This window comes from Lepidochelys kempii, chromosome 27, assembly GCF_965140285.1.
Source record: "Lepidochelys kempii isolate rLepKem1 chromosome 27, rLepKem1.hap1, whole genome shotgun sequence".
NCBI classification, from domain to species: domain Eukaryota; kingdom Metazoa; phylum Chordata; order Testudines; family Cheloniidae; genus Lepidochelys; species Lepidochelys kempii.
In genome coordinates this window covers 4,272,986-4,287,317 of record NC_136406.1, presented here as the reverse complement: position 1 = coordinate 4,287,317, position 14,332 = coordinate 4,272,986, and the positions used below count along the sequence as shown (strand labels likewise).

General features: G+C 56.8%; 1 protein-coding gene across 2 annotated transcripts in view; it reads right to left on the bottom strand.

The window, feature by feature from the left end:
* Window positions 1–3,281: 3,281 nt before the first annotated feature.
* PLCD3 (phospholipase C delta 3) overlaps window positions 3,282–14,332 on the bottom strand; it is a 57,338-nt gene continuing 46,287 nt past the window's right edge. For both annotated transcript variants that reach the window (XM_073326242.2, XM_073326243.2), the window contains exons 8-16: window positions 13,976–14,128; window positions 13,566–13,712; window positions 11,603–11,638; window positions 10,755–10,914; window positions 7,175–7,291; window positions 6,231–6,406; window positions 5,770–5,902; window positions 4,769–4,918; window positions 3,282–4,092 (exon numbers count right to left, since the gene is read on the bottom strand). In XM_073326242.2, coding sequence (XP_073182343.2) covers window positions 4,004–4,092; window positions 4,769–4,918; window positions 5,770–5,902; window positions 6,231–6,406; window positions 7,175–7,291; window positions 10,755–10,914; window positions 11,603–11,638; window positions 13,566–13,712; window positions 13,976–14,128 — 1,161 coding nt within the window. In that variant the 3' untranslated portion in view covers window positions 3,282–4,003. The remainder of the gene's footprint in view (window positions 4,093–4,768; window positions 4,919–5,769; window positions 5,903–6,230; window positions 6,407–7,174; window positions 7,292–10,754; window positions 10,915–11,602; window positions 11,639–13,565; window positions 13,713–13,975; window positions 14,129–14,332) is intronic.

Sequence of the window (14,332 nt, the reverse complement as noted above, 5' to 3'; positions counted from 1 at the left end):
TCTTCAAGTGCTTGCGCATATCGTTCCCAGTTAGGGCCGTGTGCAGAGTCGCGGGAAGGTTTTTCCCCTAGCAGTGCCTGTGGGGTCGGCTGTGGAGCCCCTTGGAGTCACGCCTTCCTGGTGCTGCATATAGGGCCCTGCCGACCTGCCGCCTCTCCAGGTCCTTCTTACCGCCAGTGACGGTCGCCGGAACGCTCCCTCTCTCGCTTGTTGAGTGATCCCCTAGTAGCTTTCGCTTGAAATTTTTGTAAATAGTTGAGATGTTTGTTACAGTTTAGACAGTAAGTTTTAGTGGTTATTGGGGGTTCTTCTCCACGTTTTTTCCTTTCCCTTCCCCAGGGCCGGGCCAGGCCTCGGTCCCAGGGGTTCAAACCATGTGGGGTCTGCCAAAAACTGATGCCCAAAGGCCACCCACACACAGCCTGTCCTAAGTGCCCGGGTGAGTTCCACCAAACAGACAGGTGCAAGATCTGCAGGAGTTTTCGTCCCCGCACGGAGAGGGAAAGGGGCCATAGATTAAAGCTGTTGGAGGCAACCCTGCAACCGCAATCAGAGTCGAGCCCTGGGGATCCAGCACCGGGCTCCTGTGTGTCAGTCTGCAGTGCACCAGCTTCAATGAGGGAGGCTGCACCACCAAGGAAGGACTCTGGGACTAGAGACCCTCGGCACCGGCATTCCCCAGCACCGAAAACAGCACCACACACTGAGTCTCGGCACTGCTCCCAGTCACCAGTGCCTCGTGAGACGCACAGGAAGACTGACGGGGCACTCCCCCTCTCGAGCGCCAGAGCATGAGACAGCTGAGGGAGTGCAACCCGGGCCGGCTCACTCCTCTCCAGCAGTACAACAAGCGGGCCCGTCGAGTCCGGGGCTGGTGGAAGAGGGACGGGAGGAGGACCTGGACCTTCCTTCTACCCCAGAGACTTTCAAGGCGGCCTTATAGCCCTGATTGACCCGCATTCACCAGTGCCCACTTCTTAAGGTTTGTAGACGGGGTTACTCACTACCAATTCGCAGTCCTCCCATTCGGCCTATCATCGGCACCTCGGGTGTTCACCAAATGTATGTCAGTCGTGGCCACCTTCCTGCGGAAAACACATGTCTAGGTATTCCCTTACCTCGACAGCTGGCTAGTGAAGGGCTGGTCCAGGACACAAGTGGATCAACAGGTCACCCAGATAAGATCCACCTTAATGAATCTGTAAACTCAGGGGTTGTACTGTATGACTGGAGAATTGCTAACATAATTCCTGTTTTTAAGAAAGGGGAAAAAAAAGTGATCTGGGTAACTACAGGCCTGTTAGTTTGACATCTGTAGTATGCAAGGTCTTGGAAAAAATTTTGAAGGAGAAAGTAGTTAAGGACATTGAGGTCAATGGTAAATGGGACAAAATACAACCTGGTTGTTTTTACAACAGGTAGATCGTGTCAAACCACCCTGATCTCTTTCTTTGAGAAAGTAACAGATTTTTTAGACAAAGGAAATGCAGTGGATCTAATTTACCTTGATTTCAGTAAGGCGTTTGATACTGTGCCACATGGGGAATTATTAGTTAAATTGGAAAAGATGGGGATCAATATGAATATTGAAAGGTGGATAAGGAATTGGTTAACAGGGAGACTACAGCGGGTCCTGCTGAAAGATGAACTGTCAGGCTCGAGGGAGGTTACCAGTGGAGTTCCTCAGGGATCGGTTTTGGGACCAATCTTTTTATTACTGACCTCAGCACAAAAAGTGGGAGTGTGCTAATAAAGTTTGCGGATGATACAAAGCTGGGAGGTATTGCCAATTCAGAGAAGGACTGGGATGTCATACAGGAGGATCTGGATGACCTTGTAAACTGGAGTAATAGTAATAGGATGAAATTTAATAGTGAGAACTGTAAGGTCATGCATTTAGGGATTAATAACAAGAATTTAGTTATAAGCTGGGGACGCATCAATTAGAAGTAACGGAGGAGGAGAAGGACTTTGGAGTATTGGTTGATCATAGGATGACTATGAGCCGCCAATGTGATATGGCTGTGAAAAAAGCTAATGAGGTCTTGGAATGCATCAGGAGAGGTATTTCCAGTAGAGATAAGGAGGTGTTAGTACCGTTATACAAGGCACTGGTGAGACCTCGTCTGGAATACTGTGTGCAGTTCTGGACTCCCATGTTTAAGAAGGATGAATTCAAACTGGAACAGGTACAGAGAAGGGCTACTAGGATGATCCGAGGAATGGAAAACTTGTCTTATGAGACTCAAGGAGCTCGGCTTGTTTAGCCTAACCAAAAGAAGGTTGAGGGGAGATATGATTGCTCTCTTATAAATATATCAGGGGGATAAATACCGGTCTTTTACCCGAAGCCTCATGCCAACAGCTGTGAGCAGAGGCTCCACGCCCTGGATGTTCGCCAGGCCTTGGCTTTTTATATTGAATGGATAAAATCGTTCCGCAAGTCGAACCAGCTGTTTGTCACAGTGGCGGACAGGCTGAAGGGTCTCCTGGTGTCCTCCCAGAAGAATATCCTCTTGGATCACATCCTGTATCTGGTCAGAATACATCCCCCGTGGTGCTCCACCGTCCTGGGGCTGTAGTGCATTCTGGGAGATGGAGTACAGCTGGTGAAAGAAGCCCATAGAGGGGGCAAGAGGCAGCTGAAGTACCCTAGCCCGGTGCCCTAACAATAGAACTGGGGCGTTGAATGCCTTTTTTAAAACAGAAGCTGGAAGGTTTCCCCAGAGGCAGGTACTTTTCATGAAAAATTTAGTTTAGGCAAAACCTAACTTTCCATCAGTTCCAGGGGCTGTCCCTGCCCTCGGCTGCCAGTCATGGTCATACAGCTCGCAGATTTCCACACATCATGTCCCACCGAAGCCCCCTGGCCCTATAGCCAGCTGTTACTCATGGCACAGAGGGGTAACAAGCCCCAGGAGGAGATGGGTCAGTGGCTCTGCTCAGGCCCTGGCTACTGCAAAATGTTTGTTCTTACTGTGCTTCCAGCTCCTGGCAAGTGGATGGCTTCTACGCAATCGCTGCTGTGAATTTTGCTTGTACAATGAGTTTTAATGATTAAACTGAGCTGGCTCCACCGCTTTCTAAACCTCTGTGAGCTCCCCATTGCCCCGAGGGCTCAGGCTCCCAGCTCCTGGTAGCTATTGCTCATGTACACCCGTAGATATAAGAAGGGCTTTGCCAAAGCCAGGCCCTGCCCCAAGTTGCTTCGCAGCCTAACTGACCCTTTGCTGGGGGCGTCCCAGGCCAGAGAGACAGAGACGGCAGGCGCCGCAGGAGGGGTCTGGTAAAATAAACTTTTTATTATCGTTTTACAATATATTACACCGATTGGAACAGGCCCTAGGCTCCAGGGCCTATCTCCCAGAATCCACCCAGGCTGCCGTGCTTACAGCCAAGCAGAAGGCTCCTTCAGATACAAGCATCTCAGCTCAGTATGAAGAGAGGCTACTAAAGGGTTAACGGGAAAGTGTGCGTGTGTGTTTCCATCCGTCCCCTGCCTCCCCCCATCAGCGTGTGCCTGTGTGATGCATGGGGGCCTGGGCAGCGTGTAGCCCACAGCTAAATAAATGCCAACGCTAGCTAGAAAAAACACACCACCCGCCTGCTTTACCACTGAGCCTGCCGTGGGGCTGCGCTAACAGGCTCCCGGCCGCTTCAGGTCCCTTCCTCCGGCCTCTTTCCAGCAGCGCGCTGGGGATGGGCGCAGCCCGCGGCCCCGGGGAGGAGGCAGGTGCAGAGGCTGGAGTCCTGGAGGAATTTAGCCCTCCCCAGGTTACTTTAGGGGGGTGGGAACCAAACCAGTCTCTGCAGCAGCTACGCCCTGGGCAGACAGAGCAGAGGCCTCACCTCCCTCCGCAGCCCAGCCCCCGGGTGTAGGTCTGGCTGGGCTGGGCCTCCACGCACCCAGCCGAGGAGGGTCACGTTGAACCGGCTCCTCCTGGGTCCTGCCACAGCCGCCTGGGTGCTGATCTCGCCGCCGCTGATCCTCGGCCGTGTGCGCTCACATCTTCTTGGATTTAATGTGCACAAAGAGAGTGGCCGGTGCCAGGGCCGCCCCGTCCCTGGAGCACAGGTGGATGTGACGATACCCTGGGAACAGAGGGAGGGAGCAGGTGAGGTAGTGAAGCAACCAGGCCCTGGCCCTTTGGCCCCCCCAGCCAGCGTTCGGAGCATAGCTTTGTGCAGCATTGTTGCAGTCCGCTAAGGAAGCTGGTCATCTGCTATTGAAATGCAGCCACCTCTGGGGTGGAGCAGGGCACAGCCGCGCTGCCCAGTGAGAGTAGGAAGGAATACTGTTGCCCTGGCTGGCACTGCAGGGCAGGGGTGTGGGCAGGCTTCCCTCCCAGCGATGCAAAGAAGAGTGGGGGAAAGGCAGGTTGGGTCCCCCACTCTGGCCTGAAGGAGGGTGGCTAGCCCCAAAGGAAGCCAGCCAGACACCCTCTGCTCTGGTCTCCCTCGCAGCTTCTGGAGAGGGGATTGTGTGGTCCATGGAGCTGTAGGACACAGAGCCTGATGGCGCCAGGCCTGCAGCAGGAGTCGCTCAGCTCTGGGCCAGCCGGACTGACGCCACAGGGTGAGCCCTGCTGAGCTGCGGGGTACCCTCCATTTCCCTAAGCATCCCCCAAACCTACTTCCATGGCCCCTTGCTGCAGCTCCCACACCCCCCATGCAGGGGGCCTCTGGCCAGTGCTGCCCCTTGGTTGGCAGAAGAGGCACCGCTGGCTCTCTGCCCCGTGGGCCTGGCCAGCCCCTGCCAGGCACCCACCTTCCCTCAGGCTGGTGAAGGGCAGGGTGAACTGCCCCACGAAGTCATTGCAGGAGGTGGTGTCATAATCTTCCACCACGAAGCGCACCAGGGCCAGCTCCGGCACCCACAGCTGGAAGCTCAGGGTCTCCTCCCAGCGTGGATTGAACCCTGCAGGGGTGGAGAATGGACAGGGTCACAGACTGGGGCCAGCTGCCCCTGCCCCCCCCAACCCAGGAGGGTCAGGCAGGAGGTGGCCCACAACTGCTCTGGCCCCTTCGCGCGGCGAGCTCACACGCCCCTGAGCTAACAGGCTGCTCCTGGGTTCCAGCAGCAGCGGGATCCACATCGCGCTCTGCAGGGCCTCAGGTTCGGTCTCTGCAGACTCCCTGCCCACCAGCAGCAAGGATCCCCCCGCCCCCCCCTTGATAATTACAGAATAACCCTGTAAAGGGGGGGGTGCCCTCAGCCCCCTGGGTGATTTACACCCTGAAGCAGGAGGATTTCCAGCCCTTCTCTCCTCCTCGCTAGCTGTTCTTCTCAGATAAATGTCCAGGCCTCTCTGGAATCCTGCCTGTCTTGTGGTAGGGAGTCCCACGGGCTAACCAGGAATGATTTTCATTTCTCAGGGGCATGATCTCCAGCTCATTAACCTGCCTGTCACTGTGGGGCAGATTCTCTCTCTCAACCTGCAGGGGGCACTGTGGACTCCAGCATGAACCCAGGGTCATTAGCAGACTCCGGCACTCCTGGATTCTGCTTCAGGGAGTGGTTCTGTCAGCCCGGCTGACCCAGGGGAGGCCAAGGGGCCCGACTCCCCTCCTGCCCAGGGCATTCCACAGAGCTCCTCGGGGTGCTGACAAGAGCGCCCCCTGCTGAACCCTGCTCTGCTGCCTGCAGCATTCCAGCTGTCCCGGCAGGTCTCCCAGCCAGTGGCAGACCGGGTCTCCTCTGCTTAGCTTGGCCAGGCCCCAGCCCCAAAATCACATGGTGCCATGGGGTGGGGTCTGTGGCCCACTCACCATTGTTGAGCTTGTACTCGGTCTGTTTACTGCTGCAGTCGGCTCGGACGCCATGGATCTCCACGCGCACGAAGGGGTCCACGATGGAGCTCTTCTTGTTGTTCAGCTTGGGGAGCTGCTGGGCTGTGATCACCTGCGGGGAGGTGGGGTTAGAGCGGGGGAGGGGACTGGCCACGATGTGGGGCGTGGTCCCCTCACTGGATGCACCATCACCCTCCCTGGGGAAGCTGGAACAGGGGCAGCAGCAAAGCTGGCCTAGGCCTGGGGGAGGGGAACAGGCTGGGCAGGGCCCGGGCCCCCGGCATTCGCAGCTCTGAGCCCCTCCCCTGGCACACGCTCCTCGCACACACTAGCCATGTGGCATGGGCACCTACACACCCCTGCTGCACACCCATCTGGCACAGCCCCACTGACCAGGCACCCCCGCTCCTCACACCCACACATGCCCCATCCCGCTGCACCTTGACCAGCAGCAGGGTGGCTCTGTGGCCAGGCCCTCGCCCGCTCTCGGGGTCAAAGGAGGTCTGGCGGCTCCGCAGGAAGCTGGGCTTGAGCACGTAGCCACAGCGCCCGTTCACCAGGAACCGCCCGTGGTTCAGATCCATCTCGCAGCCGGGGGTCTGGAAGTTGAGAGCCACTTCAAAATGAAACACAGAGAGCAGGCGGGTTTATACAGGCAGGGTCCAGGGGAGCTGCGTACACAGGTGGGGGCTGCCGGTGCCAGGGCAGGGCAGGGTCCAGGGGAGCCGCGTATAAGGGTGGCATCTGGAGATACCAGGGCAGAGTTTGGGGGAGCTGGTGTACATGGGTGGGGTCTGGAGGTGCCAGGGGAGGGGGAGGGGGAATCTGTCAGTCTCCCCGCGTGGGACAAACAGCCTGTCACCGCCTGGCTTTCGTGAGGGGCGGCTGCTGCGGCTCACGGCAGGGCCCCATGTCGGTGCCCCAGGCCCAGGCTCCATGCCCCATGCCCAGCAGCTCTCCCGTGAGTCCCCCTGGGCTGGAGGGCTGGGTCTGAAGCCACAGCACACAGGCAACGGGAGGGTGACATGGAGCAGGACCCTTGTCCTGGGCTGCAGACAGATTCGGCACCTCGGGAGGCCAGTCACAGGGCCATGCCCTGGGTGGGCCCTCGGGGACACTGGCCAGGAAGGATCCATGAGAACCAGCAGGTGGTGCCATTCCTGGGAATAGTGATCAGACTCCCTGGAGCCTGGATCTGAATATTCCCCCCTCACCGTCGAGGGCATCAGCCTGGTGCCCCATGCAGCCCCCACTCCAGTAACCATCATTATGGCCTTTCTGGGCCCCTCCCCTCTCTGCACAGCACAAAGGAGTCCAATATCATTATTATCAATATCATAGATGGGGAAACTGAGGCACAGAGGGGAGTGGGCCCCCTTCTCACCTAGCTGGCAGCCGGCGTTCCACATCTCCTGGGGGTTGTAGTTTGAAGAGTTCATCTTCAGCCCCAAGGGGTAGATGCGGCTCAGCTGTCGGGTGTTGTACCGGACCAGGCCATTTCCTGCAGGAGGGGAAAGCAGCTGCCTGTTAGCGGGGCTGAGAGTGCAGGTCAGCTCCTCCCTGGGCCACCAGAGCCAGGCATAGCGAGGCCGTATCGCCCAGCTGGGGCTGCTGGCCAGGGCAAGTGACCAGTGATCTTGGGAGCCCAACAGGAGACACCTAATAGTACCTGAGATTGTGCAGCTCAGAGCAGGAACTCCTTGGGGCAGGGACCATCTGGGCCCTATGTCTGGGCCTGGGGGAGTTGCACTGTATGTAAGGGAGCAGTATGACTGCTCAGAGCTCCGCTATGAAACTGCAGAAAACCCTGAGAGTCTCTGGATTAAGTTTAGAAGTGTGAGCAACAAGGGTGACGTCGTGGTGGGAGTCTGCTAGAGACCACCGGACCAGGGGGATGAGGTGGACGAGGATTTCTTTCAACAACTAACGGAAGTTACTAGATCGCAGGCCCTGGTTCTCTTGAGGGACTTCAATCACCCTGATGTCTGCTGGGAGAGCAATACAGCGGTGCACAGACAATCCAGGAAGTTTTTGGAAAGTGTAGGGGACAATTTCCTGGTGCAAGTGCTGAAGGAACCAGCTAGGAGCAGAGCTCTTCTTGACCTGCTGCTCACAAACCGGGAAGAATTAGTAGGGGAAGCAAAAGTGGATGAACCTGGCAGGCAGTGACCATGAGATGGTCGAGTTCAGGATCCTGACACAGGGAAGAAAGCAGAGCAGCAGAATATGGACCCTGGACTTCAGAAAAGCAGACTTTGACTCCCTCAGGGAACTGATGGGCAGGATCCCCTGGGAGAATAACATGAGGGGGAAAGGAGTCCAGGAGAGCAGGCTGTATTTTAAAGAATCCTTATTGAGGTTACAGGGACAAACCATTCCAATGTGTAGAAAGAATAGTAAATATGGCAGACAACCAGCTTGGCTTAACAGTGAAATCCTTGCTGATCTTAAACACAAAAAAGAAGCTTACAAGAAGTGGAAGACTGGACAAATGACCAGGGAAGAATATAAAGATATTGCTTAGGCATGAAGGAGTGAAATCAGGAAGGCCAAATCACAATTGGAGTTGCAGCTAGCAAGGGATGTTAAGAGTAACAAGAAGGGTTTCTTCAGGTATGTTAGCAACAAGAAGAAAGTCAAGGAAAGTGTGGGCCCCTTACTGAATGAAGGAGGCAACCTTGTGAGAGGGGATGTGGAAAAAGCGAATGTACTCAATGCTTTTTTTGCCTCTGTCTTCACGAACAAGGTCAGCTCCCAGACTGCTGCACTGGGCAGCACAGCATGGGGAGAAAGAAGTGGTTCAGGACTATTTAGAAAAGCTGGACGAGCACAAGTCCATGGGGCCGGATGCACTGCATCTGAGGGTGCTAAAGGAGTTGGCAGATGTGATTGCAGAGCCATTGGCCATTATCTTTGAAAACTCATGGCGATCGGGGGAGGTCCCGGATGACTGGAAAAAGGCTAATGTAGTGCCCATCTTTAAAAAAGGGAAGAAGGAGGATCCTGGGAACTACAGGCCAGTCAGCCTCACCTCAGTCCTTGGGAAAATCATGGACCAGGTCCTTAAGGAATCAATTCTGAAGCACTTTGAGGAGAGGAAAGTGATCAGGAACAGTCAGCATGGATTCACCAAGGGCAAGTCATGCCTGAATAACCTGATTGCTTTCCATGACGAGATAACTGGCTCTGTGGATGAGGGGAAAGCAGTGGACGTGTTATTCCTTGACTTTAGCAAAGCTTTTGATACGGTCTCCCATAGTATTCTTGCCAGCAAGTTAAAGAAGTATGGGCTGGATGAATGGACGATAAGGTGGATAGAAACCTGGCTAGATTGTCGGGCTCAATGGGTAGTGATCAATGGCTCCATGTCTAGTTGGCAGCCGGTGTCAAGTGGAGTGCCCCAAGGGTCGGTCCTGGGGGCTGGTTTTGTTCAATATCTTCATAAATGATCTGGAGGATGGTGTGGATTGCACTCTCAGCAAATTTGCAGATGACACTAAACTGGGAGGAGAGATAGATACGCTGGAGGGTAGAGATAGGGTCCAGGGGGCCCTAGACAAATTAGAGGATTGGGCCAAAAGAAATCTGATGAGGTTCAACAAGGACAAGTGCAGAGTCCTGCACTTAGGACGGAAGAATCCCATGCACCGCTACAGACTAGGGACTGAATGGCTCGGCAGCAGTTCTGCAGAAAAGGACCTAGGGGTTACAGTGGACGAGAAGCTGGATATGAGTCAACAGTGTGCCCTTGTTGCCAAGAAGGCTAAAGGCATTTTGGGCTGTATAAGTAGGGGCATTGCCAGCAGATCAAGGGACGTGATCATTCCCCTTTATTCGACATTGGTGAGGCCTCATCTGGAGTCCTGTGTCCAGTTTTGGGCCCCACACTACAAGAAGGATGTGGACAAATTGGAAAGTGTCCAGCGGAGGGCAACAAAAATGATTAGGGGGCTGGAACACATGACTTATGAGGAGAGGCTGAGGGAACTGGGATTGTTTAGTCTGCGGAAGAGAAGAATGAGGGGGGATTTGATAGCTGCTTTCAACTACCTGAAGGGGGTTCCAAAGAGGATGGAGCTTGGCTGTTCTCAGTGGTAGCAGATGACAGAATGAGGAGTAATGGTCTCAAGTTGCAGTGGGGGAGGTTTAGATTGGATATTAGGAAAAACTTTTTCACTGGAATGCGTTACCTAGGGAGATGGTGGAATCTCCTTGCTTAGAGGTTTTTAAGGCCCAGCTTGACAAAGCCCTGGCTGGGATGATTTAATTGGGGATGGGTCCTGCTTTTGAGCAGGGGGTTGGACTAGATGACCTCCTGAGGTCCCTTCCAACCCTGATAGTCTATGATTCTATGATTCTATGAGTGCTACCACAACACAGATGCTACTTAACAATCAGAGGGGCCAGCTTTCAGGAACTGCTGAGCCCAAGCCCTCCGGCAGCGTCCCAAACTCACTAGCCCTTTCAGAACATCTCTACTGCTAGCTGCAGGGTCACCTCCCCCTTCCCCAGCGCAGCTCAGAGCAGAGGGATGAAAAGCATCCAAGGAAGAGGAGAGCCCCCCAAGTCACGCCCAGCAGGGAACCAAGCCCCACCGCAGCAGGTTGGCTCCATGCTCAGACAGCAGGAAGTCTGCTGGGTCCCGTGGGTCCCTGGCCTGCCTGACCCCAGCTCACCGCAACCAGAGCCAGTCTAAACCAGCTTCCTCCAATCTAGTCCCTGATCTTTTATTTCAGCTCAATGCAATCCCACCCCATCTAATGCACTGGATCCCAGTCTGATCCAGGCCAGCCCTGCCCCATGGAGCCCAGCCTGACCCCAGTGTGACCCAGTGCTCTGCAGCCCAGCCCAGCTGCCCTGGGGCCCAATCCTGCCATCCCCACTGAGGCCCAGCACCCACCGGCTGGTTGGAGTCGCACTAAGACCTGAAGAACCCAGTCTGTCTGCCCCTCCCCCAACCTTACCTGACTCCTTGATGAGCTTCCTGGCCTTCCTCTCGCTGAAGGAGGACATCTGGCAGGCCTGCTTGCTCCTGAGTGCGTGCTCCAGGCTCTGGAAGGGGACGGCCTGGCAGTACACCACCAGGTCGGAGAGCTCCTGGGAGATCTGCGCAGTGTCCTTCGCCTGCCGGGGAGCACACGCAGCGGTGGGGTCACTGCCCCGGGAGTGCAGAGCGGCTCCCCCAGAACGTCCACCCGTCAGCGCTCAGCTGGGACCTTTCAGCACCTTGGTAGGGGCGGGGGGTACTTGCTTCGCTGAGCCCGCTACTGCGTCCTGAACTTGCCCAGGGGGCAAGGGCTGGTGCTACACCCCCCACCCAACATCCCACTGCTGTGACAGGCCCCAGCCCTGCAGGTGCTGGGCACCCCAACTTCCATCAACATCCAAGTGAGCGCAGGGTGCTGAGCACCTCCCAGGCCAGGGCCCTCCAAGAGAAACCCCAGTGAGCACCAAGAGTGGCCTTCATGCCAGGCGATAGGCGCAGAGCCCTGCTCTCATCCACAGGGCCCTGGGACCCATGGCAGCCGCCCGCAGAGGACTGGGGCCCATGAGGGGTGAGCCTCCTGGGGGAGGAGGAGGCAGGAGGGGCTCACCTAGGAGTCAGCAGCCCTCAGTCAACCACCCGGCCAGGACAGCAACAGAGCACCGGCCCTAGGACTCGCCAAACTCCACCCCAGCCTAGGCCCAGGGGGCAGCCCCATACAGACATGCAATGGGGTGCAAGAGGGGATGGAGTCAGTCCTACAGTCACACACAGAGACGGTACGTCCCCCCCAGCTCCGCCTAGACTCCACCTGATGGAAGCACTCACCTGGAGTGGCCTGATCTCCTGCAGCAAATGGGACGACTGGAAGAGAACAGAAAGCGTCGTATCAGGAGTTGGGGGAGCAGAAACCCGCGGTCTCAGGCCCTGCCCGAGGTGGTGGGATGGGAATGCTGCACACTTGGCCTCTGCCCTCACAGCCACTAGTCACCGGCCCCGGGATTCCCTCCACCAACTCTGGCCCCGCCGAGTCCATGGCCCCCGCCCAACAACTGACCCGGCTCCATGAGCTCTCTTCTCCCCAGCCAGCCTGCATCGCAGCCCCCACCTTTACAGACCCTCTCCAGACCCCGCACCCCTGCGGTGCAAACCTGGCAGCTAAGCACAGTGCTCAGCAGTGGGACAGGGAGCAACAGACTGCAGAGGAACCAGCAGGAGAGGTTCACATCAGGACTGTAAAGTGTGGCCTGGCCAGGCCACTAACCCCCTGAACTGGAAAACGCCATGGCACCTTTAATGGCCCTACGTGGCTAGCACCATGTAGACAGCAGCGCAGCGCCCCCGAGCACTTGCCCAAGGCATTGTCCCAGCGGGGTCTCTGCGGGAAAAGCCCCCCCCACCAGCACTTCCTGGGAATGTGGATTCAGCCCAAAGCCACAGAACAAACGTGACTGGCTTTGCTTCCTGCAAACAGCAGATCCTACCATCAGCAGGGGAAAGCAGACCCCTCTCTCTGCAGGGACGGGAAGGTTGCTCCTTCGCCCCTACGAGGGCTTTACAGAGAATAGGGCGTTGGATCCTGCGCCAGCCCAGGCAAGACGGGCACAGGAGGCTATTCCAGAGCAGCTGCTCATGCCCAGAGCTGGCCAGAAGGGACTGATCTGGGACAGGGCAGCCGTGCAGCCCCTGATGCTCAGAACAGTTCACAGCCACTCCGGCTCGTCCATCCTGAGGAGAGCCAGGCTGGAAATTTCCACCAGAGTGAATTTCCAACAGAAAATCCCCTTTCCGCAAAACTGCAATTTTCCACAGGAAAAATTTCCATTTTGCCAAAAAAAAAAATAATCCCGCCCCCACCCCCTCCATCAGCAAAATAGAAATGTGGCTCTGCTCTGCCCGCCAGATGGCATGTCTCAATTTCACCTTCTCCCTGCAAAAAATGAAATTGACAAGAGCCAGCCAGGCGAGCTGCCAGGGGCTCTGTGCCCAGCTCTCTGCCTGTCCAGCAGCTAGGCTGGGGGGAAGTGAGGAAGCTGGGGTCTGGTCTACACTAACGCATGCTGGCACAGCTGTGTCAGCTAGAAGTGTGAAAAAACCACCCCACAACTGACACTGCTAGGCCAGCAAAACCCACAGTGTAGACGCAGCTCTGCTGAGAGAAGAGAGCTTCTGTCAGCACGTGGAGGTGGTGTTACGGCCCGGGCAGAACTTCTCCCTCCCTCTGTCTGCACGAGGGGTTAGGCCAGCGAAGCGAGGCCCGCACAGGCTCTGTAGTGCAGATGTGGTCTGAGAACCGGGGCAGGCCCAGGACAGCTCCTGTCAATTTCACTTTCTGCCAGCAGGGAAACAGCGCAATCGACAAGAGCCAGGCAGGCAGCAAGCTGAAACCTTCCTGGGGTTCTCCTGAAAGGGAATTTGTCTGGAAATCCGGGCAGTGGGGCAGGGGGCAGCTACACACAGGGCAACTTTCTTGGGAGTATCTGAATGAGAGGGAGTGAGAGAAATCCCTGTCGAGAGGCAGTGAATGACGTGTCTATCTCAACACTGACAGGCCAGGGAGGAGGCAGCCCCCTGCTGCGAACTGGCTGCAAGCCCCTCTGTACCCTTTCCGAGGTGGCTTTGGGATCTCAGGGGCGCTGCCAGCCCGTCCCATGGGGCTGTCGCTCCCCAGCCTCCAGCTAGCGGAGGTCACGCACCAAAGCTGCAGCAGATGCTTTGGCTTCAGTGCCGCAGCCCATCGCTCCGTGCCACAATTCGCAACACGAGGGGCTGGCCCACGGTACCCCCATACCCTCCTGCGGTCTTTGCGCAGCACCCGCTCCTCTTCCTCCTCTTCCTCCTCCTCCTCGTTGTTGTCGGAGAGGAAGCTCATGTTCTCGGGGTCACACACCAGGTCCGGCAGCTTCTTCCCTTTCACCAGGATCTTCCCTTTCAGTTGCTGCATGAGAGGAAAGCCCCTGTCAAAGCTCTGCACCCTGCCCAACCCCCCCCCACCCCCATTCCCAGGGGCTGTCTGCCCCACTGCGTGGTCCAAGCTGGCCAGGGGGCAGGGGATGGTGGGAGGCAGCACCCAGGGATGCCCATGTGATGAAGCCATGGAGCTTGGGGGTCTGGGTCCCCTCTCTGAGCATTCCCCCCTGCAGGAGTCCATGGGAATGCTGCCCAGGGATCCCTCCCACGGGAAGTCCCAGGGGGTGTTACCTCTGGTGATGGGAGCTCCTTGGGGACCTGCCCATCCAGCATCTGGGTCAGCAGCATGTCTCCCAAGATTGCCTTCATGTGCTGAACCATGGTCACCTGCTGCTCCAGCCCGCAGTGATTCTCCAGGGACAGGATCACGGGGTACGAGGAGTGCTGGGGAGATGGTAGGGGTCAGGGACAGTGCCATGTGGGACTGGGCCCCACCCCCTTCCCAGGCAGGCCAGCGAAGGCAGGACCCTACAGCAGGGTCCACAGGCTGAGCGTGGGATCCCACGGGCCCAGCCCTGGCCCTACTGATGTCAGGGGCAAAACTCCCACTCGTGGGTGGGAGCAGGGTTCAGCTCCATGGCTGGTGGT